The sequence below is a fragment of the Aquarana catesbeiana genome, linkage group LG01 (genome assembly GCF_042186555.1).
Source record: "Aquarana catesbeiana isolate 2022-GZ linkage group LG01, ASM4218655v1, whole genome shotgun sequence".
Lineage (NCBI taxonomy): Eukaryota > Metazoa > Chordata > Amphibia > Anura > Ranidae > Aquarana > Aquarana catesbeiana.
This window is the reverse complement of record NC_133324.1, coordinates 748,217,461-748,244,446: the sequence shown is the minus strand read 5'-3', so window position 1 is coordinate 748,244,446 and position 26,986 is coordinate 748,217,461. Positions and strand designations below refer to the sequence as shown.

Genomic DNA, 26,986 nt, shown 5'->3' with positions numbered 1-26,986 from the left:
CGTAGACGCGTTTAGGCGCGTAGAGTGTTTTCTCTTCCAAAACTCGGGTATTTCTCTCTTTCCTATGGTCCATTGCAAATTCTTAGTATATTTTTTTTAAGTATTATTAAAGGCTAGTAGGAAAGCCTCAGTATCAGATTTCAACATCAGTTGGCTCTACAATGAAATTGACACTGTACCATGTGATCGCCATAACAATCACAGCGATCACAGTAGTAAACAAAAACTGCATGAATGCAACCAAATGGTGTAAGCAAACTGGCTGCTCACAAAAAAAAAAAAAAAAGATCACCCTCTCAAAATAGTACAATGTCTGATCACCGCCACACTAGTCACAGTGTTCCTGATCACCCCCACACCAGTCAGTGTCACCATAAGGACTCGTTCACATGTGAGATGTTCTCTGAAGAGTGATCCGTGTTTGAGAGCATTTGACAGGCAGTGGAGAGGTGTTGTATCACCTCCACACCACCTGCTTTAACCCCTTGGACCCCACACCAACACCCCTATTCACTTGAATAGGTTGTGATCGGCGAGTGTACAGGGGGTAACATTTCTGTTCAACTGTTTAAGGTATTACAGCCCCCAAACCTCAAGTTTTGCCAGACCAGTGTAGCAAGAATCAGTGTTTCTGATTGCCACCACACCAGACCAGAGCAGGCAGCAACAGTTTTCCTGATGACCACCACACCAGTCCCAGTGTCACCAGACCAATATTTGCCAGTAACAGTGTTCATTATCACTGCCACACCAGTGGCAGTGTCCTCAGACCAGTTTAAACCAACAACTGTGTCCCTGATTGTCGCAACACCAGTCCCAGTGTCACCAGACCAGTGTACGTCAGTAACAGTGTTCCTGATTGCTGTCACACTAGTACCAAGTGTCACCAGTCCAGTGTAAACCAGCAATAGTGATCCTGATCGCCCCTACACAAATCCTAGTGTCACCTCTGTCTATCAGTTGTACTGACTGGCCTGTTTATTGACCACGTTTCTTCCTTCTGCCTGAACCGATCCTTTCTCTGTTTGTGGAACTGTCATCTAAACTGACCTACAGTATCTGCACGTCCAGCTGACTATGTTCCTGCAAGTCACCAGTCCCAGCCATTTCCTGCAGACAACTGCACTCCTGGAACCACGGGAACTCTTTCTTTATTCAGCCTCCTGTACTTCCTGGCCACTAAACATGACATTCCGGGGGGGCATCCATGTACCAGTAGGCTTGCTTGGCTTAGCTTTGCTAAGCTAAATTCTCTGATCTAGAGGTTACATAGTTACATAGTAGGTGAGGTTGAAAAAAGACACAAGTCCATCAAGTCCAACCTATGTGTGTGATTATGTGTCAGTATTGCATTGTATATCCCTGTATGTTGTGGTCATTCAGGTGCTTATCTAATAGTTTCTTGAAGCTATCAATGCTCCCCGCTGAGACCACCGCCTGTGGAAGGGAATTCCACATCCTTGCCGCTCTTACAGTAAAGAACCCTCTACGTAGTTTAAGATTAAACCTCTTTTCTTCTAATTTTAATGAGTGGCCACGAGTCTTGGTAAACTCTCTTCTGCGAAAAAGTTTTATCCCTATTGAGGGGTCACCAGTCCGGTATTTGTAAATTGAAATCATATCCCCTCTCAAGCGTCTCTTCTCCAGAGAGAATAAGTTCAGTGCTCGCAACCTTTCCTCATAACTAATATCCTCCAGACCCTTTATTAGCTTTGTTGCCCTTCTTTGTACTCGCTCCATTTCCAGTACGTCCCTCCTGAGGACTGGTGCCCAGAACTGGACCGCATACTCTAGGTGCGGCCGGACCAGAGTCTTGTAGAGCGGGAGAATTATCGTTTTATCTCTGGAGTTGATCCCCTTTTAATGCATGCCAATATTCTGTTTGCTTTGTTAGCAGCAGCTTGGCATTGCCTGCCATTGCTGAGCCTTTCATCTACTAGGACCCCCAGGTCCTTTTCCATCCTAGATTCCCCCAGAGGTTCTCCCCCCAGTGTATAGATTGCATTCATATTTTTGCCACCCAAATGCATTATTTTACATTTTTCTACATTGAACCTCATTTGCCATGTAGTCGCCCACCCCATTAATTTGTTCAGGTCTTTTTGCAAGGTTTCCACGTCCTGCGGAGAAGTTATTGCCCTGCACTATGACCATTACAGTACAGTTATGATACAGTTATTTAATTTGTGTGATACCCAAGATACCATTTCCATTATGTAATCTGTCCAAACAGTAACAAAGTCTCACATTTGTGGTATCACCATACTAGGGAAGAGTAGCAGAATGTGTTTTGGGTTGTAATTCTAAGTATGCCTATGCTGTGTATGAAAAATATCTTTCCAGTTTCCTCATTTGCTTTCCAAAATGTTGTAATTTTGTGGGTATTTCTACTGGTCCTGGTGTTCTAGAGCAGGGGTAGGTATCCTTTCAGAGGTTGAGATCTACATGGACAACATGAAGGAAATTAAAAATCCCCGGGAAGAAGGGGGGAGGGGTCGCCTGTTAAAAAAAAAAATTATTATGCGCCCAATAAAAACACAGCATAGTGTCCTGTGCCCCCCCACACTCCCACTCCCACTAGTGTCCTTCACTCCCCGTTACATCATTCCCATCACAATAGTCTCCTCTGCTCCCCCCAGTAGTTTTCCTCCCCCCTTCCCACAGTAGGTACCTCTCCCACCCATACAGTAGTGTCCTCCACCTCCCCGCAGTTTCCTGACCACCTTCACACCACCCCCCCACTATAGTGTCCTCTGTCCCCCTCCACCCCGCAGTAGGGTCCTCTGCCCCTCCTACTATTGCAGTGTCCTGTGCCCCCCCAAAGCAGTGTATTTTGTCCCCCTTCACACCACGCCCCAACTGTAGTGTCCTCTGTCCCCTTCACATCACAACTCCCCACTGTAGTGTAATCTGCACCCCCATAGCAGTGTCCTGTGCCCCCTCTAAGCAGTGTGCTCTGTCCCCTTTACACACCCCCGCTGTAGTGTCCTCTGCCTCCTCCCCCAAAGCACTGTCTTTTGTCCCTTTCACACCCACCCCACACTGTAATATCCTCTGCGCCCCCACCAATGCAGTGTTCTCTGTCCCCTTCATTCCCTCCACTTTAGTGTCCTCTGCCCCCTAAAGCAATGTCCTCTGTCCCCCTCACAACCTCCCCCCACTGTAGTGTCCTCTGCGCCCCCCCCAATGCACTGCCATCTGTCTCCTTCATCCTCCCCCCTTGTAGTGTCCTCTGCGCCCCCCAATGCAGTGTCCCCTGTCCCCTTCACCCCCCCCACTATAGTGTCCTTTGCCCCCCATGTGATGTCCTCTGTCCCCAACCACTGTAGTGTCCTCTGTCCCCTTCACCCCCCACTGTAGTGTTCTCTGTGCCCCCCCATGCAGTGTCCTCTATCCCCTTCACCCCCCCCACTGTAGTGTCCTCTGTCCCTTTTACCCCCCCCACTGTAGTGTCCTCTGTGCTCCCCTTATGCAGTGTCCTCTGTCCCCTTCACCCACCCACTGTAGTGTCCCTCCATGCAATTTCTTTTGTCCCCTTTAACCCCCTCATGCAGTTTTCTCTGTCTGCTTTACCCCCCCACTGTAGTATCCTCTGTGCCCCCATGCAGTGTCCTCTGTTCCCCTTCACCCCCCACTGTAGTGCCCTCTGTCCCCTTTACTCCCCCATTGTAGTGTCCTCTGTCCCCAATGTCCCCCCCTACACATACCCCTCCCTCCCCCACTGTAGTGTCCTCTGTGCTTCCCTTATGCAGTGTCCTCTTTCCCCTTCACCCCCCCTACTGTAGTGTCCTCTGTGACCCCCCCCATGCAGTTTCCACTGTCCCCTTTACCCCCCTCCCCCACTGTAGCATCCTCTGCCCCCCCCCCCCCAATTAGATGTCCTCAAAAGTTTTCAAAAGACTTACCATCCTCTTTGAAACTACCTTAGGGTGATTGCTTTCCAAATGTGATCATTTTGTGGGTGTCCCTAATGTCTTGGTGCTCCAGGACCTCCAAAAATGTGTAAAAAAAATAATACATTTAATTTTTTTGGAATATCCTAAAAACATTCAAATTAAATTTTTAAAAGACTTACTTTGCCTTTCAAAAAAAAACATGGCGTATTTGCTTTCCAAAATATGGTCATTTTGTGGGTGTTTCTTCTGTCCTGGCACTTCAGAGACTCAAGAAATATGATAGGTAGTCAGAAAATTAGATGTGTAATTTATGCTCCACATCTGCGCCTGACCTCACAAATGTGCTTCTGGAAGAATGGGCAAACATTCCCATAGACGCACTCCTAAACCTTGTGGACAGCCTTTCCAGAAGAGTTGAAGCTGTTATAGCTGCAAAGGGTGGACCAACTCAATATTGAATCCTACAGACACACACACAAACATCTTGCCTTGTGTCTCTATTTTAAACTGAATGAGGTGTTTTATAGGGTAGAGGTTCACGTATACTATGAAACTGTTTTTTTATATTTGCACATATTAGTGAGTTAAAGTAGAACTAAAGTCCACAGCACTTACCTCTTCTTTTACAGATGCCTCATGGGCTCCCCCGCACCCCCCCCCTCCCACACTGAAGCCGGCATCTTCTCCCTGGATTTTTCCAGATGTTGGTCTTTGGCAGTCATGATTGGCCAGTGCAAAATTATGTCACTTCCACGCATGTGTTTGAGCTCAGCCATCTTGGCACACAGGCCCTGTGCCAGAATGTAAAATCTCAGCTCAGTGTACATCAGGGACGTGCAGTGAGGTCAGTGGCTGGTGAGGCACTGGCTAGTATCAAAGCCAGATACACACAGATTACATACGCTGTGATCTTTAGAGCGAGAGCAATAATTCTAGTACTAGACCTCCTCCTTAACTCTAAACATGTAGTCTTAAAAAAATTTAAAGAGTCGCCTATGGAGATTTTTAATTACTGAAGTTTGGTGCCATTCCATGTGTGTGCGCAATTTTAAAGTGTGACATGTTAGGTATCTATTTACTTGGTGTAACATCATCTTTCACATTATACCAAAAAATTGGGTTATCTTTAGTGTTTTTTTTTTTAATATTTATGAAATATTAAAAAAAAAACTTGTTTGAAAAGCTGCTGCGCAAATTCCATGAAACATAAAAAGTTCTAACGACCACCATTTTATTCCCTAGGGAGTCTGCTAAAACAATATATATATATATATATAATGTTTGGGGGTTCTGAGTAATATTCTGGCAAAAAATGAATGAGGAGAGAAGTGTCAGAATTGCAATACAAATAATTATTATATATTGTTTTTAAGATAATTTACTATATTTTCAAAAACTGTACTCAAGCAGGTGGCTTAACAGACAAATTACAGAATTTTGAAGTTATAACTACAAACCAGTAATTTCACAGTAAATAGATAAATAATAAATTATTATCTTATAGCATAATAATATATGAGTTAGGTTGATTATAACAGTACCTTTTCAACAGCCGCAGATTCGCATTCTCCCTCTTAACTGTGTGATAAAAACATGGGATTATGGGTAAATCGTATACACATAAACTTATGTTTTTTCCTTGTAGTTAAGAGGGCTGGGCTAGAAGAAAGCATTTGTCTTTTAGACACATGCCCCTTCTATGACACTGCAGTGAGAGGTGTGCCTCCACTGCAGCATTTTTATTGGACTGCTGGGGCTAATGGTACTTTACCATTGTCCCAAGACTCCAAGCTGTCTATTGAGCTCAGTGCCTCTGACAAGAAGTGAGGAGAGACACTGTGAGCTCATCCTCTCAGTCTGCTGCAGAGTGTGCCAGCTTGTATTTAAACTGGTCGCTCTGTATGTAGCTTCTGACAGGCTGTGCAAGGAGTCCCGTATCTCCGGAACCATAGGTTGTAGGAGCCCAAATTTTTACCAGTGGTGGGGTAGGACTTAGGCTACCTATCCAAATTGAGGTCTCTGTGACCTCAAGCTGCCGAGCTACGACCCTCGAAGCTCAATTTTTTTTTCAGTGTTCATGGCTCTGCGTCCCCTGCCTCCCCTGACTGCACGTCCCTGGTGTACATTCTACAGAAGACTACAAGCAGATAGCAAAGCTTGTTTTATTGCAGAAGAGACATTACATGTTTCTTCTGTAATAAAGAGCCTGCCTGCTCTCATTTTTATTCAATTTTAGTGTTTATGTATGCTTTGAACTGCCCACTGGCTTCTTTTATTTCTGCTCTGTGATGGTTTTTCCAGGTCTGCCAACCTGCTGTGGCTATTAAAAGGGATCTTTTTTGCCCTTTTGACATTTAATTTATTTTCACACAGGTGGGCTGAAAGTCCTAAGAAGGAGAAAGATGCCAGTAGTTAATTCAGACAAGTAGCTGTGATATAGTCTTTGTCTAGAATGATCCTTTAAACCTATAGAAATTATAACTTGCAAAAGATTAATGTAATGTTTCAATTGCAGGCAATAATGCAAGAATATCCTTGGGGAGAATGTAATCCTGATTTAACATTGGTACATCATGAAATCTACAGTACATATGGATGTGTACAAGAGTGCAAGGCAAATTATATACAAGAAAAATGTGGATGCTTACCATTCTTACTTCCCGGTAACAATTTTATTTTCCGGCAAATATAAAATCATTTACAGTAATGATATTCAGGAAACATTGTCGCTGTGTTAAAGCTGTAACATCCACCTATTGCAGTTTGATTCAGTAGGCTTTCACTGTTCACTGTTGATTATTGGTGGGGCTGCAGACCTTTTTACATGATTCTGTGCTGTGCACTCTACTTCTCATACTTAAATGTTCATGGATCAGCTAGTAATAGTTAATCACATTCAGCTGGACATGTTCACATTGCTTTGACCTACTAACTACCTCAGCACCAATTAGGTATTTGTGTATTTTTGAAACTAGGAGTATTTAAGCACCTAACCCTGACCAACAGCATCTTGCTGGTCATGTGGGCTCATCAATGAAAGCCAAAGAAGGAGGTTGTCCACCTTGATAATGTACCTACCTTGGCAATAATAGTACAATAAATAGTGCAGCGCTAAATATCACAATTATACATCTCCTCATCCAATAAATCAATACATGAAAGATATACCGTATTTACCGGCATATAACACGTGCCGGCGTATAACATGCACCCCAAGTTTAGGAGGGAATTTTAAGGAAAAAAACTTTTGTAAGAAAATAAACTTACATTTAAATGCCCATCAATGCAGCCTTATCAGTGTCCATCTGCAGCCTTGTCGGTGTCCATCTGCATGCTTGTCCAGTGACATTTGTAGCCTTATCAGTGTCCACCTGCAGCCTTGTCAGTGTCCATCTGCATGCTTGTCCAGTGACATTTGCAGCCTTGTCAGTGTCATTTGCAGCCTTGTCAGTGTCATTTGCAGTCTTGTCAGTGTCATTTGCAGCCTTGTCAGTGTCATTTGCAGCCTTGTCAGTATCATTTGCAACCTTGCCAGTGTTCACCTGCAGCCTTGCAGCCTTGTCAGTGTCCATCTGCAGCCTTGTCAGTGTCCATCTGCAGCCTTGTCAGTGACATTTGCAGCCTTATCAGTGTCCACCTGCAGCCTTGCAGCCTTGTCAGTGACATTTGCAGCCTTGCCCAGGCAGCAGTTAAACTGCAGTGACTTGTCAGTGTTATTGCAGTTAGAAAATGGCGCCGCCGGCGCCGAGATACACAGAGCCGGCTCTTCTCGGCTCCTCTCGTAGTCCTGCCCAAACTGGGCGTGACTGTGAGCGGAGCAGAGCGCCGCCCATATACACACATAGCCGAGTGTACTCGGCTAGGTTTGGCTAGCTCCACTCACAGTCACGCCCAGTCCCTGTTTTATGTCCATCATAGGACTGGGCGTGACTGTAAGAGGAACTAGCCAAGCCTAGCCGAGTACACTCGGCTATGTATGTATATCGGCAGCCGGCTCGCTCCGCTCACAAACAGCGGGGGGGGGGATCGGTGGGGATTGGCGTATAACACGCACCCACGATTTTCCCCTGATTTTAAAATACGATAAATACGGTAGTTATTGGAAAGGAGAAGTCCTAAAAAAGTTCATAAAAGTTCATATAGAAAGGCACTTCTATTAAGTGCTAGCAAAAAAGCATTCTGTCACATAAAACCACATGGAGTCAGCATGAGAAGACGACCGCCGGTGACGTCAATCCCTCTTGCCTGTGTATCATCCCACTGTGAATGCACAATACCCCTGTGGGGGTGAGGATTTCCAGTGAGTGCATTTCCTACAGGGGCACTATAAAGAGCACCAGCACAAAAGATTGAAGAGCACTAGTATCACCTTTTGAAGAGCACCTGTCACTTTGTTTGGGAATAATTGCTTCATGCAATTGTATACCAATACAGGACTCATTGTACACTCAAATTTATTTAAATTACACAGCAATGTATACACCATGGGGGTTATTTACAAAAGGCAAATCCACTTTGCACTACAAATGCACTTTCAGTGCACTTGGAAGTGCAGTCGCTGTAGATCTGAAGGGGACATGCAAGTAAAATAAAAAACAGCATTTTAGCTTGTACATGATTAGATGATAAAATCTTCCCCTCAGATCTACAACGACTGCACTTGCAGTGCACTTGTAGTGCAAAGTGGATTTGCCTTTTGTAAATAACCCCCCTTATAACACGTGAACAGTGCCACACCTACATCCCTCTCAATCATACCCTGTACTCCACCCAGTTGGCTGTATCTGTAGGGGCAGCAGTTCTTTAATTATTTAGCCTACTGAGCAAAACCACCAACACACCTTTCAACCCAGTACTGTACCTACCTTCCCACTTTTTACTACATCAATCCCAACATCATAGGGATTGAGATATCAAGTCCTCTTAGCTCTAAAAAAGGCACATGTTTAGGACTATTCAGAAGATAAACAAAAACTCATACAGTTAGGTCCATATATATTTGGACACAGGTACAATTTTCATACTTTTGGCTCTGTATGCTGCCAGAATAAAATTAAAACAAAACAATCTAAATTAATTTGAAGTACAGACTTTTTTAAATCAAGGGGTTGAACATAAATATCAAGTAAAAATTTTAGGAACTGCAACCATTTTTATATACAGTCACATTTTCAGGGGCTCAAATGTAACTGGACAAATGAATATAACTTATAAATAAAATGTTAATTGTTAATATTTTGTTGAGAATCCTTTACTGGCAATGACTGCCTGAAGTCTGGGACCCATGGACATTACCAAAGACTGGGTTTCCTCCTTTCTGAAGCTTTGCCAGGCTCTAACTGCAGCTATCTTCAGTTGTTCTTTATTTGTGGGTCTTTCTGCCTTTAGTTTTGCCTTCAGCAAGTGAAATGCATGCTCAATTGAGTTGCGATCAGGTGATTGACTCGGCCATTGCAGAATATTCCACTTCTTTTCCTTCAAAAGCTCCTGGGTTGCTTTCGCAGTGTGTTTTGGATCATTGTCCATCTGTACTGTGAAGCGTCGTCCAATCAACTTTGCAGCATTTGGCTGAATATGGGCTGACAGTATATCTCTAAACACTGCAGAATTCATCCAGCTTCTTCTGTCTTCTGTCACATCAATAAACACCAATGACCTAGTGCCACTGGAAGCCATACATGCCCATGTCATCACACTGCCTCCACCATGTTTTACAGGTGACGTTGTGTGCTTTGGATCATGAGCTGTTCCAAGCCTTCTGCACACTTTTTTCTTCCCGTCATTCTGGTACAGATTAATCTTAGTTTCATCTGTCCAAAGAATGCTTTTCCAGAACTGGTCTGGCTTTTTTAGATGTTTTTTGGCAAAGCTTAATCTGGCTTTTCTAATCTACTTGCTTATGAATGGTTTGCACCTTGTGGTGACCCTTGTTGTGAATGTTGTGGATGTTGTGAATGGGTTTTTCTTTACCATAGAGAGGATCCTGTGATCATCCACCACTGTTGTCTTCTGTGGATGTCCAGGCCTTTTTATGTTGCTAAGCTCACCAGTGTGGTCTTCTTTCCTCAGAATGTACCAAGCTGTTGATTTGGCCACTCCTAATGTTGCTGCTATCTCTCTGGTGGATTTGTTTCATTTTTGAAGCTTTACAATGGCCTGTTATACTTGCATGGATAGCTCCTTTGAACGCATGATGTAGGTTCACAGCAATAGATTCCAAATGCAAATACCACACTTAGAATCAGCTCCAGTACCCCACACCTGGCCATGAAAAAGCTTTTGATTTAATTGTCCAATTAATTTTGGTCCCTTGAAAATGGGGGGATGGCTATTCTTAAGAGCTGTAATCCCTAAACCCTTCCTCCGATTTGAATGAACATACCCTCAAATTAAACCTGAGAGTATGCATTTTCAGCCAATATCCATTATATAACTATAGTTTAAATATGTTTTGGTAAATACCTGTAAAAACCTACAATTGTGCCTGTGTCCAAATATATATGGACCTAACTGTATGTAGAGAGTTAGCTTGCACAGAGGGTAGACTGCATTAATTTAGTCTATTCAAATACAATATGTTCATGTGGAGCTGAACTCCGGACACATCCTCTGTACAGCAGCACTCAGGCTAGGAGAAGGAGGCATATCACTAGGAGCCAATCAGTCACTGCTGGAGTACATACTGTAAGAACTGACGGTGAACACAGAAATTACTTATCAGTCTGCAGCCGCTCCTTTACCAAAGAATGTTAGTAGTACTGTACATGCAATTTTTGCAATTTAAATAATCTTTAATATACAACTTTTTGACAGGTGTTGGAAAGGAATGTGACCTTCCACGATTTTATAGCTGTGTATATCCTACACTTCGTAAGTACTTCTAAATATATCATTTAAATATATTTATAATTATAAATTAATATAATAAAATATATATAATTTAAAAATAAATACATATATACAGTGGGGACAGAAAGTATTCAGACCCCCTTAAATTTTTCACTCTTTGTTATATTGCAGCCATTTGCTAAAATCATTTAAGTTCATTTTTTCCTCATTAATGTACGCACAGCACCCCATATTGACAGGAAAACACAGAGATGTTGCCATTTTTGCAGTTTTATTAAAAAAGAAAAACTGAAATATCACATGGTCCTAAGTATTCAGACCCTTTGCTCAGTATTTAGTAGAAGCACCCTTTTGATCTAATACAGCCATGAGTCTTTTTGGGAAACATGCAACAAGTTTTTCACACCTGGATTCGGGGATACTCTGCCATTCCTCCTTGCAGATCCTCTCCAGTTCTGTCAGGTTGGATGGTAAACGTTGGTGGACAGCCATTTTTAGGTTTCTCCAGAGATGCTCAATTGGGTTTAAGTCAGGGCTCTGGCTGGGCCATTCAAGAACAGTCACGGAGTTGTTGTGAAGCCACTCCTTCGTTATTTTAGCTGTGTGCTTAGGGTCATTGTCTTGTTGGAAGGTAAACTTTTGGCACAGTCTGAGGTCCTGAGCACTCTGGAGAAGGTTTTTGTCCAAGATATCCCTGTACTTGGCCGCATTCATCTTTCCCTCAATTGCAACCAGTCGTCCTGTCCCTGCAGCTGAAAAACATCTCCACAGCATGATGCTGCCACCACCATGCTTCACTGTTGGGACTGTATTGGACAGGTGATGAGCAGTGCCTGGTTTTCTCCACACATACCGCTTAGAATTAAGGCCAAAAAGTTCTATCTTGGTCTCATCAGACCAGAGAATCTTATTTCTCACCATCTTGGATTCCTTCAGGTGTTTTTTAGCAAACTCCATGCGGGCTTTCATGTGTCTTGCACTGAGGAGAGGCTTCTGTCGGGCCACTCTGCCATAAAGTCCCGACTGGTGGAGAGCTGCAGTGATGGTTGACTTTCTACAACTTTCTCCCATCTCCCGACTGCATCTCTGGAGCTCAGCCACAGTGATCTTTGGGTTCTTCTTTACCTCTCTCGCCAAGGCTCTTCTCCCCCAATAGCTCAGTTTGGCAGGACGGCCAGCTCTAGGAAGGGTTCTGGTCGTCCCAAACGTTTCCATTTAAGGATTATGGAGGCCACTCTGCTCTTAGGAACCTTAAGTGCAGCAGAAATTTTTTTGTAACCTTGGCCAGATCTGTGCCTGTCTCTGTCTCTGAGCTCTTCAGGCAGTTCCTTTGACCTCAAGATTCTCATTTGCTCTGACATGCACTGTGAGCTGTAAGGTCTTATATAGACAGATGTATGGCTTTCCTAATCAAGTCCAATCAGTATAATCAAACATATTACATTGCACATTGGACTTAAATGAAGGTGTAGAACCATCTCAAGGATGATCAGAAGAAATGGACAGCACCTGAGTTAAATATATGAGTGTCACAGCAAAGGGTCTGAATACTTAGGACCATGTGATATTTCAGTTTTTCTTTTTTAATAAATCTGCAAAAATGTCAACAATTCTGTGTTTTTCTTTCAATATGGGGTGCTGTGTGTACATTAATGAGGAAAAAAAATGAACTTAATAGATTTTAGCAAATGGCTGCAATATAACAAGAGTGAAAAATTTAAGGGGGTCTGAATACTTTCCGTCCCCACTGTATATATATATATATATATATATATATATATACATATATATATATATATATATATATATATATATATATATATACTGTATTTATATTTACACAGTATACATAGCAAGTGTTTGTGTATAATAATTGTGTTTTGTTTTTGAACAGTCCAAATCGAAAAACTGGAGCTGTGTAGTGTTGGAACCTATAATTCTACTTGCCCAGTTCCATGTGAAGAGACTGACTACCCAGCTACCCTTTCATACTCCACATTTCCCAGTGAGAAAGCTGCTGATTTCCTCTCCAAAAAGCTGAGTAAAAATATAACCTACATAAGGTAAATGTGCCTTTTAAAGCTCAAAGTAGAGTTCTTGTGTTGTCAACTTGATCCACATACTTATCAATGTTTTCTTACTGGTTTCAGAGAATATCTGAACTGCATTGTGACCTCAGGTTTTCTAAGGCTGTCATTTTATTGTCTGCAAACAGCGGAAACCAAAGTTACCAGTTAAACAACCTAACGTCTAGAACATTGTTCTATCACTAAGTGCTTAACTAACATAAATCATGTACACTGAGTGAGGAGCATTAAATGCCATTTTCCAAATGAGATGTCTATTGATTTCAAATGTGTAGTCTGAGAAAAGAAAGCTTTTCTCTATTATTTTATAGATAAGAACATGGGTGATCCACAAAGCAAGCATCATTAATGCATTATATACACAGAGTCATTAATGAGCAGAGGCGTCTGTCATTCATACAGTATTTATTTGTGTTTGTGTTCACTTATATTCCAGTGTTGTCCACCTGTGTTCCGTAGATAGATAGGCACAAAGACAGATGGATAGACAGGTAGGAAACCAGTCAGAGTTAGTAACTTTTGGTAACTACTATGTATTGATTTACCAAGGAATTGGAAAATCTTGGTTAAAACTTAGCAAACTTGAGCTTAGAGGCGAATCCCACTTAAGTCTAATGGGGAAGGGAGGCGAATCTAGTTAAACTCTGGCCATTTTTGGGGGTAATATGCAGCCTATGGCCAAAAAAGACATTGGAAGCTGGGCACTGCATGGGGGACTTATGCCAATGCAAAAATGCAAATGGTATTTAAATAAAACACAGTATTGAAAGAGAGGTCCTTCACATGTGACTTTGAAGGCAGCACTGAGAATAAACAAATCATTTAAAGAACATGTTTGGGGGGATGCCTTAAAGCTGTATGCATATAAGCTGAACCTGTTTGTTTGCAGACAGTCTCAGCAACAGCATATACTTGCAGCACGTATTTGACCGTAGAATTTATTTTTTTCTTTTACAATTAGCTTGGCTTAATTTCACTTTAAAAAAAAAAAGTATTTTTTGAGGCACTTTTAGCAGTAACACATGCTTTTTTCATCAAAAATTAATAGGGCTGCTTTGAGTGACAGATACATATTTGCCAGTATTTTGCTTTGGCTGTCCATGTCTTCACTAACGCAAAACTGTCCTATCACTGCCCAATTTCTCATCAAAATATAAGATCATCAGGAAGACAATTTTAATGAGCTAGGCTAGGCCCGAATTTACCAGAGACAAAAATAAATGAAGACCCCAAAATACCACCCCTGAAACAAAATCCCATGTTTTTTATCCACTTAAGGACCAGCCGCCGCAGTTGTACTACGGCAGGTTGGCTCCCCTGCACGAATCTTTGTCATTGTATGTCGGCAGGCGCAGTTGCGGGCGGGTGCGTGGCGCTCGCGCTGGTGCATGCTGCGGGAGCGTGCCCGCGGGTTGGGCAGGCTCGATGTCTGCCACGCGCGATCACCTAGTACAGAGACAGAATGGGGATCTGCCTTTATAAACAAGGCGGATCCCCGTTCTGACAGATGACATGTCAGAGATCTTCTGTTGCCAGTGATCGGGAATGGTGATCTCTGTCATGTCCCAGGCAGCCCATCCCCCCTACAGTTAGAACACACCTAGGGAACACAGTTAACTCCTTGCTCGCCCCCTAGTATTAACCTCTTCCCTGTCAGTGTAATTTTTACCTTGATCTGTGCATTTTCATAGCACTAATCAATGTAATAATGTCACTGGTCCCCAAAAAGCGTAATTTGGGATCAGATTTGTCCGCCGCAAAGTCGCAGTCCCACTAAAAATTGCACATCGCCACCATTACCAGTAAAAACAATAAAAAAATAAAAGTCCCTAAATCTATCACATAGTTTGTAGACGCGATAACTTTTGCGCAAACCAATTAATATACGCCTATTGAGATTTTTTTTTTACCAAAAATGTGTAGAATATATATCAGCCTAAACTGATAAATACATTTGTTTATATATATATATATATATATATATATATATATATATATATATATATATATATATATATATATATATATATATATATATATATATCTTTTTTTATATATGTTTTAAAGCAAAAAGTAAAGAAAAACATTTTTTTCAGAATTGTCGCTCTTTGTTTATAGCGCAAAAATTTTGTCAATTTTGCCTGGGTACAGCTTCGCACGACCACGCAATTGTCAGTTAAAGCGATGCAGTGCCGTATCGCAAAAAATGGCCTGGTCATTGGGGGAAAATTCTTCTGGTCCTTAAGTAGTTAAAGGGAAATTTTACAGCAAAAAAAGCAGAAAAATAAAGGACTGATCAACATAAACTAAAAAAAAACTAGCATAACTTAAAAAATTATTGAAAACACCAAAATACCACCCCTTGAAAAAATTTTTTTATATTTTTTTTAAAAGGAAGCCTTGCAGCAAACAATGCAGTTTGCAATGGACGGAGCTAACATTCAATTAAAGTGTTTGTAACCCTAAATTAAAAAAAAAAAAAAAAAGAGATCCTGTTCCCGTATAGCAGGTTAAACAGCACAGTGTGCTGTCTAACCTGCCCCTCTGGAAGCTGTAAAAAATCTGGCTGATCCTGCCTGGTTCTGCCCTCCCCTCGGTTGCTGAGCCTTGAAACCGTGGTCAGTTTACGTGCCTCCATCATCTGCAGCTCTCTTCTCTGCTCTCCCCATCCTCTCCCCCCTTCCTTCCCTGCCTGTCATCTCGGGAGACTGTGTGAGCTGTCTCTGCACCCGCGCCCCCCCCCCCCCCCCCCGTGCTGCTGTTAGTAGAAAGTAAACTTTTAACAAATTTGCTGCCAGCCCCTCTCTTTAATCAGCCATCCTGCACTGTGTAATTATTTGTTAAAAGCGAGGCCTCTAAATACCTTTCTGTTATGTATCTTCAGGCCGGTCACGCGACTTTCCCACTCCAAGTCCATCGAGTCCAACCTATGTGTGTGATGATATGTCAGTATTACACTGTGTATCCCTGTACGTTGCGGTCTTTCAGGTGCTAATCTAATAGTTTAAACTATCGATGCTCCCCGCTGAGACCACCGCCTGTGGAAGGGAATTCCACATCCTTGCCGCTCTAATGCCCCGTACACACGGTTGGACATTGATCGGACATTCCGACAACAAAATCCTAGGATTTTTTCTGACGGATGTTGGCTCAAACTTGTCTTGCATACACACGGTCACACAAAGTTGTCGGAAAATCCGATCATTCTGAACGCGGTTACGTAAAACACGTACATCGGGACTATAAACGGGGCAGTAGCCAATAGCTTTTATCTCTTTATTTATTCTGAGCATACATGGCACTTTGTGCGTCGGATTTGTGTACACATGATCGGAAATTCCGACAACGGATTTTGTTGTCGGGAAAATTTTATAGCCTGCTCTCAAACTTTGTGTGTCGGAAAATCCGATGGAAAATGTGTGATGGAGCCTACACACGGTCAGAATTTCCAACAACAAGGTCCTATCACACATTTTCCGTCGGAAAATCCGACCGTGTGTACAGGGCATTAGAGTAAAGAACCCTCTACGTAGTTTAAGGTTAAACCTCTTTTCTTCCAATTTTATTGAGTGGCCATGTGTCTTGTTAAACTCCCTTCCGCAAAAAGTTTTATCCCTATTATGGGGTCACAAGTACGGTATTTATAGATTGAAATAATATCCCCTCTCAAGCGTCTCTTCTCCAGAGAGAATAAGTTCAGTGCTCGCAATCTTTCCTCACAACTAAAATCCTCCAGACCCTTTATTAGCTTAGTTGCCCTTCTTTGTACTCGCTCCATTTCCAGTACATCTTTCCTGAGGACTAGTGCCCAGAACTGGACAGCATACTCTAGGTGCGGCCGGACCAGAGTCTTGTAGAGTGGGGCAAGAGGGCCTGAGCAGCCAGCTCGGCGGTCATCAGAGGGAGATCACAGCCCCTCCCACTGTACCCCTAAAACAGAGTATTAGAGCGAGTTACATGACCGGCTTGAAGATATATGACAAAGGGTATTTAGAGGCATCGTTTTTAACAAACAATCACACAGTGCATTATGGCAGCTTAAAACAGGGGGACTGGCAGTGAATCATAGTGTAGGGTTACAAACCCTTTAAGGTACGGTTTCCTAATCTGACCCTATTCTCACCTTATGAAGTTTGTTAGGTTTCCCGGTGCATTCCCTACAACAATTTCAAATTCACTTAAAAAAAAACACCAAATATCCGCACTTAGGAAGAGAGAACTGCAGCTTCCCTAATAGGGAACACCTAAGTGGGGTCCTAAAACAACAAGAAATCTACTTCAGGGAAAATGGCGCTGTTCAAATAATTAATTATATGTGAATCCACTATACTGCTTGAACATTACCAACTCTCCATATAAAGTGAATAGTGGTTCAAATAAATATGTATAAAACAGATATTAAAGGAAAAAAAAATATATATATAGGTGTAGAGAAAAAATAGATACATGAAAAATATGAATCTATATATATGACGGTGATAATACAGCACATCACAAATAATAAAGTGTTGCGTGCTTAATATGCATCTGCGTGTGAGCTGGAATAAACATATTTAAAAAATCAATAATTCCAAAACACACTTCCTGCTTCTAAACACAATCAAAAAATAAATAAATAATAAAGTGACAGGTGCTAATATCAAAGTGATAAGTCCCAACAAATGTATGTAATCTATATGTGTATACGACTATTCCAATGGCGGTGTCCCCTTTTGACAGGTTATCCCTTATCCTTATTGTCACAGTACAACAGTCCTTCTCTGCAGGTCTTTTCTACTAGAGCTGGATAAAGCACACACTAACCCACTCTACTTGGGGGGGGGTCGTTGGTTTTGGATGAGTTCACCTGAGCGGTGGTGGAGGTACGTTGCTGAGGTAACTGTGACAATAAGGATAAGGGATAACCTGTCAAAAGGGGACACCGCCATTGGAATACAGCTATTACGCCTGTTACCCCTGCAGGGAGTGTAGGCACAAGTGGGTGATGCCGAGGAAAGCGGGGAGCACTGCAGAGTCACTTTTGTTTTGAATTTGTGCACGGATCACCGCTCACAGACTGTTATTCAATAGTGTATAGTCGTATACACATATAGATTACATACATTTGTTGGGACTTATCACTTTGATATTAGCACCTGTCACTTTATTATTTATTTATTTTTTGATTGTGTTTAGAAGCAGGAAATGTGTTTTGGAATTATTGCTTTTTTAAATATGTTTATTCCAGCTCACACGCAGATGCATAATTTCCCAGCAACTGAGTCACGCATTATTAAGCATGCAACACTTTATTATTTGTGATGTGCTGTATTATCACCGTCATATATATATAGATTCATATTTTTCATGTATCTATCTTTTCTCTACACATTATATATATATATATATATATATATATATATATATATATATATATATATATATATGTATTTTTTCCCTTTAATTTCTGTTTTATACATGTTTATTTGAAGCACTATTCACTTTATATGGAGAGTTGGTAATGTTCAAGCAGTATAGTGGATTCACATATAATTAATTATTTGAACAGCGCCATTTTCCCTGAAGTAGTTTCCAATTCACTATGGCTGCCATCCTTTTATAGTGAGGGGGCAGGCCTATCCAAACCCTCTCTTATTGGTCCTTTTAAGCTTGTTGTCAATAGTTTAAAGTTTATGCATTACATTATGGTTTAAAATAGTCTTCAAGGCAAATCTGCACATAAACATGCTGGGACTCTGAATCTTGAACCCACAGGACTCCCCTTGCACCCATGGAGGTTTCAAACTCAAGCCTTATCCATAATGATGTATCTGTTTGGCACAGGTTCAAATGACTCAGCTGGTGCTGCTCAGAAGGCTTTAAGTTTTAATAAACCTCTCACAAGCCTAAACCCAAACCAAAACCCAAAGGAAGTGCAAATACTGTATAGATATAGAAACACAGCACAATGCTAAAGAATAGCATAGGAAGGCATATTAAACTAAAGCAGTTGTAAAGGCAGAAGGTTTTTAATCTTAATGCATTCTATGCATTAAGATAAAAAAACATTCTGTGTGTAGCAGCCTCACCAGCACACCCTAATTACTTACCTGAGCCCCATCTCTCTCCAGCGATGTCCACAAATGTCTAAGCTGTCCAGGACACTTCTCCTGATTAGGGATGGGCCGAACGAACCCCTGTTCGGTTTGGACTAGAACTTCCGAATTTCGCGAACGTTCGGACCCGAACACTGAACGCCATTAAAGTCAATGGGACCAGAATGTTAAATATCAAAAGTGGCCATTTTGAAGGCTTAAATGCAAGTAATTAGGCATACAATGGTTATAGGGGTCCGGGTCCTGCCTTGGGGGTTTGTGAAAAACGTCATTTTTAAATGAGCAGTGATTTTTTGATTTTTAAAGTGAAAGCCTAAAAATGAAAAATGACTTCCAATATATTGCCAGGGGGGTCCTCTTAGTCTAACTGTAAAGTGGCAGATCTGTACCATATAGAAAAAAGAGAGAAAAACTGCGCTATATGGTATTGGGATATGACAAAAAATTAGTGAATGAAGCAGCAATTCTAACAATAAAACACCGATTGTTAATAAAAATTAAAAAGAAAAAAGAATCGCGCTAAATAGGTGAAAGGTGTTACATGAATTAAGTAGTGACAAAATTTTTTAAAAAACTCGTGCTCAGAATTAATGTGAATAGAAATAAATAAACCCTCGTGAGGGCTACTTAATAGTCCAAAAAACAGAAGTGCCATTAGTATCACCCCTGATCGGATTATTCAGCATATACCTTTTAATATCGATCTTTCATACATACTTATGTATATCCATATAAGTTTGAAATTTGCTCAAGCTCCTGGGCGGAGCAAATTTCAAACCCTTATCAAGTAGCTTTTTTTCAGAATCCGTTAGGACCTGTTTACTTAGATTAAACACTCCAGTGCCTAAGGTAGCTTTCTTTTTGGCTGATTGAACCCGCCTCCCCCCTCTGACTCCTCTTTTCATTCTACTGGCCTTTTTTGGCCCTGGTTGTTCCTGGTAAAACCCCAATTGGGATTGCCCTGCCCCCCCTGAGGTCTTGAAAAAATCTGTCAATTCACCTCCACCAGTACCTCACAGGTTTATGAGGTGAAACCTTTCATAACTTGCACGTCCCAGGGGGTTGTTTATCTTATACAATGCCCCTGCAGACTGCAGTATATAGGGAGGACTAAAAGGGCTCTCAAGGTCAGATTAACTGAACACATAAATAACATCAGAAGAGGTTTTGACAAGCATCCTGTGTCGAGACATTATGATGAAGTGCACAGTAGAGACCCCTCCAACACCCTCTATGTGGGGATTGATAAGTACAGACCCCACTGGAGAGGGAGTTCGATGGTAAGGGAGATTTCTAAGTGCAAAATGTCTTGGATATACAGAAAATTTTTATGTTTATGGAAGTTCCTTATCAACTCTACCTACATATGTATTATAGGGTATATTGGTTTATTGTATGACCACTCACCTACTATTTTGTGTTTGTCATTAGAAATCATTATTATTATTGACTATTAGCTTCGGAGTGTTATATGTGGATATTGGTTTCAATGGGCCTCTGTCTATCTGGATCAAGCTATCTATCCAAGGTCTCTCTTAAACATAATCTCTCCCTCTTCTTTTATATAAAATTCTCACATATTTTATATTTTTATTTTTTATTTTTTGTTTCAATTAGTTACATTGAAATTGGTAGTTTTGGGTTGCATTCTCAAAATCATCCACTAGATGCCGCTGTTCATTTTTTGTAATAGTGACACCCTAGTGGTGATTACGATGTCAAATTAATTCTATTTCCGGCATTTGAATTGCAAAATATACATAATTTTTTAATTTTTTGTAATATTTTATTTTGATAATCGATAATGCCTTGGTTTGTGGTTACCCAAAACATACTAATAAAATTTCAGTTTATTTTAACCACTTCAAGACCGCCGCACGATGATGTACGTCCTAAGTTTGAACGGGGATATCGTTGTTATGGCAGCAGCTAGCTGCCATAACCCCGGTATCCCCGTTTTCGTGCGGCGGCCGGCTGTCAGATAAAAGTGGTCCCTGAGGCGGATTCACCGCGAGATCACTTTTATCGGTGGCGGGAGAGGGCCCCCCCCTCCCGCTGCGATCCGGTGCCCTCCGCCGCTTACCGGAGCCGTCGGTAGCGGCGGAGGCGATCGCGTCCTATCCTGTGGTGTGTCTGGTGACAAGTGAGGCCAAGATGGAGCTCACTCGTCTCCAATACACTGCTGGGCGGAAGCGACGTCAATACGTCACTTTCGTCCATGCCTCTTAAAGGCACATTTTTTCAAATGTCATTTTTCTAAATGACTTTTTTTTTTTTATTGCATTTTAGTGTAAATATGAGATCTGAGGTCTTTTTGACCCCAGATCTCATATTTAAGAGGACCTGTCATGCTTTTTTCTATTATAAGGGATGTTTACATTCCTTGTAATAGGAATAAAAGTGACACCATTTTTTTTTTTAAAAAAAACAGTGTAAAAATAAATAAAATATTGTAAAATAAATAATAAAAATAAAAAAAAAAATTTTAAAACCCCCCTGTCCCGACGAGCTCGCGCGCAGAAGCGAACGCATATGCGAGTAGTGCCCGCATATGAAAACGGTGGTCAAACCACACATGTGAGGTATCGCCACGACCGGTAGAGCGAGAGCAATAATTCTAGCCCTAGACCTCCTCTGTACCGCAAAATATGCAACCTGTAGAATTTTTTAAACGTCGCCTATGGAGATTTTTGAGGGTAAAAGTTTGACGACATTCCACGAGTGGGCGCAATTTTCAAACGTGACATGTTGGGTATCAATTTACTTGGCGTAACATTATATTTCACAATATAAAAAAAAATATTTTTTTTTATTCAAAAAAGTGAATTTTTTCCAAAAAAAGTGCGCTTTTAAGACCGCTGCGCAAATACGGTGCAAAAAAAAAGTTTGCAATGACCGCCATTTTATTCTCTAGGTTGTTAGAAGAAAAACCATATATAATGTTTGGGGGTTCTAAGTAATTTTCTAGCAGAAAAACCTGTTTTAAACATGTAAACACCTAAAATCCAAAATGAGGCTGGTCCTTAAGTGGTTAATTTTCAAAAAAATTTTTTTATATCTTTTTATATTTTTATAGATTTCAACGGTCAATAGACTTATGGTTTATGAACGTTCAGAGGAAGGATTTCCGTATGTAGAATAGTTTATGTATAGCGGTATCAATTTTTGGTTCTATTGTCAGTAATCTATACCGAGATATGCACCCGGAAGTCGATCTGCGGTGTGGCATCTGCTGATCTATAGACAGACCGGGGCCCATAACGAGGCTTGGTTAGATTTTAGACTACTTAAGGAGGTGACGTAGTGCGCCGCCTGTGCCCCTGGAAGAAGTGATGATGACACGAAACGCGTAGGGCGGAGCTACGCGTTCCATTTTCGTTTTATGGTACATCCCCTCCACGAGTTCACTGCTGATGTTGTGATGACCCCAAGTGGATGCTGATGTGGGTTCCTGTTGTCAGTGCTAATGTGTATCTGCGAGCTATGATCATCTGTAGTGGGGGATCGTGGCTTTTCGGTAAGGAGTGACCCCTTCTGTTCTTGGTGGTGGATTCCCTTCCGTTTTTCACAGATGAACATTTGTCAATAACTTGGACTTTCATTTTCGTTTTTATTTTGGTGGTTTAGGGCCACCTCTTTCACTGCAGTTTAAGATATAATTTTTTGGACTATTAAGTAGCCCTCACGAGGGTTTATTTATTTCTATTCACATTCATTCTGAGCACGAATTGTGTTTTTTTTTAGATCTGTACCATGTCTAGAATCTGGTGCAGCAATAATTGAATTTATTTATTAAAAGTGGTACAGCGCTGCGCTAAAAACAAACTAGGGAAGCAGCCAACACACCCGTAGACTCCAGGGCAAAAAATAACAACAAAAAAATTCAAAGTGTGGCGCTAGTAATAGCAATATAAAAATTAGACATGAAATAATATCACAAAATTTACAATGTGAACCAAAATTGTCGCGTGAGCACATGTGACAGTGACCAGTAAGCAAAAGTGGTAAATAAATGTATGTATTCAATACAAATATTTACATATTATACATATAAATATATACATATAATCTAAAACATCAAAGAAAATTTGTGATAACAGTGCATAAACAATTATCAAATATAAAGTCCAAAAACACCAAAAATTCGTGGCATCAGTGCATGAACGATTTTAGGCAGGTGTTTTCTTGTATATATAGGAAGTTCTCCTATATATATTGAAAGTTCTCCTATATATACAAGAAAACACCTGCCTAAAATCGTTCATGCACTGATGCCACGAATTTTTGGTGTTTTTGGACTTTATATTTGATAATTGTTTATGCACTGTTATCACAAATTTTCTTTGATGTTTTAGATTATATGTATATATTTATATGTATAATATGTAAATATTTGTATTGAATACATACATTTATTTACCACTTTTGCTTACTGGTCACTGTCAAATGTGCTCACGCGACAATTTTGATTCACATTGTAAATTTTGTGATATTATTTCATGTCTAATTTTTATATTGCTATTACTAGCGCCACACTTTGAATTTTTTTGTTAATAATTGAATTTATAAAGCCATAAAAAAAATGAAATTTTTCCTGCAAGCTGCCTTTATTTTGCTCAGCAACAACTGGGGAGCCAGTGTGTATGATGAAGTAACGGATGCGTTAAAATTGATCTTTGGTTGGCGGTGGCGCCTTTCCATCATAACCCTATAGAGATAATCTTGATGGAAGCAAGAATTTGCCTTGCTGTAAAAAATTGCAATGATATACACCTGTCAAACAGGTGCAGAAAAATTGGTCTTTGAGTGTTGGTGGTGCCTTCCCACCGTAAACCTATAGAGGTACTCTTGATGTAAGCAAGAATTTGCCTTGCTGTAAAAAATTGCAATGATATGCACCTGTCAGACAGGTTCAGAAAAATTGGTCTTTGGGTGTCGGTGGCACCTTCCCACCGTAACCCTATAGAGGTACTCTTGATGAAAGCAATAATTTGCCTTGCTGTAAAAAATTGCAATGATATGCACCTGTCAAATGGGTGCGTTAAAATTGGTCTTTGGGTGTCGGTGGTGCCTTCCCCCCGTAACCCTATAGAGATAATCTTGATGTAAGCAAGAATTTGCCTTGCTGTAAAAAATTGCAATGATATGCACCTGTCAGACAGGTGCAGAAAAATTGGTCTTTGGGTGTCGGTGGCACCTTCCCACCGTAACCCTATAGAGGTACTCTTGATGAAAGCAAGAATTTGCCTTGCTGTAAAAAATTGCAATTATATGCACCTGTCAAACAGGTGCAGAAAAATTGGTGTTTGGTTGTCAGTGGTGCCTTCCCACCGTAACCCTATAGAGGTACTCTTGACGAAAGCAAGAATTTGCCTTGCTGTAAATAATTATATGCACCTGTCAGACAGGTGCAGAAAACTTGGTCTTTGGGTGTTAATTGTGCCCATGAAACCTATACCAAAAATATTCTTCCAGATGAAATGATTGAACAAAGCTAGGCAGCCTCGAAGTCCTGCAGAGATTCCACATCCCAAAAAGACTTAATCAGTGACATCGGCATCAGGGGCTTCATAGCTGGTAATCCAGGACTGATTCATTTTTATAAAAGTCAAACGGTCCACAGAGTCTGTGCACAGATGCGTTCTATGATCAGTACCGAAACCTCCTGCAGCACTGAATGTCCGTTCTGAAAGCACACTGGATGCTGGGCAGCCCAACAACTCAATAGCATACTGGGCAAGTTCTGGCCAGTGGTCTATTCTCATGACCCAATAAGCCAGTGGATCGTCAGCCGGAAAGCTCTCCATCTCTTTTTTGGCCCTGAGGTAATCGTCCACCATGTGATGCAGATGCTGGCGATGGGATGTGGAAGCTGACACCCCTGGGCGGCGAGGACTAAAAAAATTCCAAAATGCCTCACTTAGGCGCAACCTACTTGAGTCAGGAAAAAATGTTCAATAAAATCCTCTTTAATGTGTCCTCAAGAGATTTTATCCTCTGCACTCTCTGTGGGGACGGGATGAGTTCAGAGACCTTCCCCTTATAACGGTGGTCAAGGAGGGTTGCCAACCAGTAATCATCCTTCTCCTTTATGCCATGTATTCTTGGGTCCTTTCGCAGGCTTTGAAGCATGAGGTTGCCCATGCGCCTCAAATTTGTAGAGGCTTGAGAAGCAGACTCCTCGGAGTCACTCAGGATGACAGCATCTGGAACTTCCTCCTCCAAGCCACGTACTACTCCCAAGGGTCCTGGGGTTGTAAAGCCACCGCTTACAGATTGACGCATGTCTTCCTCTTCTTCAAAGCCAATGAAAGTGCCAGAATCCTCCTCCTCATCCTCCTCTCCTCTCTCCTCCTGTGTGTTGTGTGACATAGGAATGATGGTGTCTGCATAAAGTGGGCGTTGAGAGGAAAGGAAGTCCTCCTCTTCCTCCTGCTGCTCTGCCTCCAGTGCCCTGTCCATAATGCCACACAGAGTCTGCTCCAGCAGGAACACAACAGGGATTGTGTCACTGATGCATGCACTGTCACCGCTCACCATCCTTGTGGCCTCCTCAAATGGTGACAATACAGTGCATGCATCCTTAATGATCAGCCATTGGCGTGGGGAAAAAAAGCCGAGGCGGCCTGCGCCTGTCATCGTGCCGTACTGACACAAGTACTCGTTGACTGTCCTCTGCTGCATGTATAGCTCCTGCAGCATTCCCAAAGTTGAGTTCCACCTGGTGGGCATGTCACAAATCAGGCAGTTTACGGGCTGGTGGAATTCCCACTGAATTTCAGCTAACTGAGCACTGGCTGTGTATGACCGCCTGAAATGGCTACATACTCTTCTGGCCTGCTTTAGTACATCTTGCATCCCTGCGTATGTACTTAGGAAATGCTGCACCACCAAATTGAGGACATGTGCCAGGCATGGCACATGTGTCAACTTTCCCTGTCTAAGGACGGACAGGAGGTTTGAGCCATTATCAGACACCACGATTCCTGGCTCCAGCTGGCATGGTGTGAACCACCTCTGGGCCTGTCCTTGCAGAGCTGCAAGAATCTCTACTTCGGTGTGGTTCCTGTCCCCTAAACACACCAGCTTAAGCACTGCATGGCACCTTTTAGCCTGACTCTGGAAAAAGCCCTTTGAACGCTTAGGGGGTACCTGATGTTCATAGGACAATTCTGCAGAGGAGGGCATGGAGGTGGCGGAGGAGGAGGAGGAGGGGGTAGAGCTCACAGGTCTGGCATCATCACCACCAGCTGTATGGAGACGTGGGGGCACAACAAGCTGCAGCACTGAGCCCTGTCCTGCATCTTTTCGAGTTGCAAGCAGCATTACCCAGTGTGCGGTGAATGAAATATATCGTCCCTGCCAATGCTTGCTGGACCACTTGTCAGCAGTAAGGTGGATTTTACGGCTGAATGCCTTGCTCAACGATGCCAGAACATTCCCTTCCACGTGATGGTAGAGAGATGGAACAGCCTTACGTGAAAAGTAGTACCGACTGGGAACCTGCCATTGTGGTACATCACATTGTGCGAATTCACGGAAGGAGGCAGAATCCACCAGGCTGAAAGGCAGAAGTTGGAGAGCCAACAGCTTTGACAAGCTTGCATTCAGGCACTGGGCATGTGGGTGGCAGGGACTGTATTTTTTTTCCGCTGCAGAAGATGGGGCAGAGAAATTTACCGGCTATAGTCTACAGCTGGTGGTGTGCTGCTGGTAGATGAGCTGCTAGGACCTTGGACACCCTGTGCTATAGCATCATCCCTGTCAGTGGAGGCTGCTGAAAGGTAATGACTCGGTATTGCAGAGGCAGACTGAAGTGGGTAAGGAGGAGGAACAGGAGGGACAGATTTTCGCCCCTTTTATGTGGCTTTTGGTGCTCTTGCCAACGGGCTGAGTGGTTGGACGTTAAATGCCTTGTTAGGCATGTGGTACTCAAATGGTTGGTGTTTTTGCCACGTTTGATGTTCCTGTGACACAGTTTGCAGATAGCAACAGTACGATCTGCTGCAGATGTGCTGAAAAAGGCCCAGACAGCTGAGCTGTGGGGGGTGGGCCGGTA

General features: G+C 41.9%; 1 protein-coding gene across 1 annotated transcript in view; it reads left to right on the top strand.

The window, feature by feature from the left end:
* ASIC5 (acid sensing ion channel subunit family member 5) overlaps positions 1 to 26,986 on the top strand; it is a 75,918-nt gene that overhangs the window by 32,085 nt on the left and 16,847 nt on the right. The window contains exons 6-8 of the mRNA XM_073614384.1: positions 6,412 to 6,559; positions 10,710 to 10,766; positions 12,640 to 12,808. Of these exons, the coding sequence (XP_073470485.1) occupies positions 6,412 to 6,559; positions 10,710 to 10,766; positions 12,640 to 12,808 (374 nt within the window). The remainder of the gene's footprint in view (positions 1 to 6,411; positions 6,560 to 10,709; positions 10,767 to 12,639; positions 12,809 to 26,986) is intronic.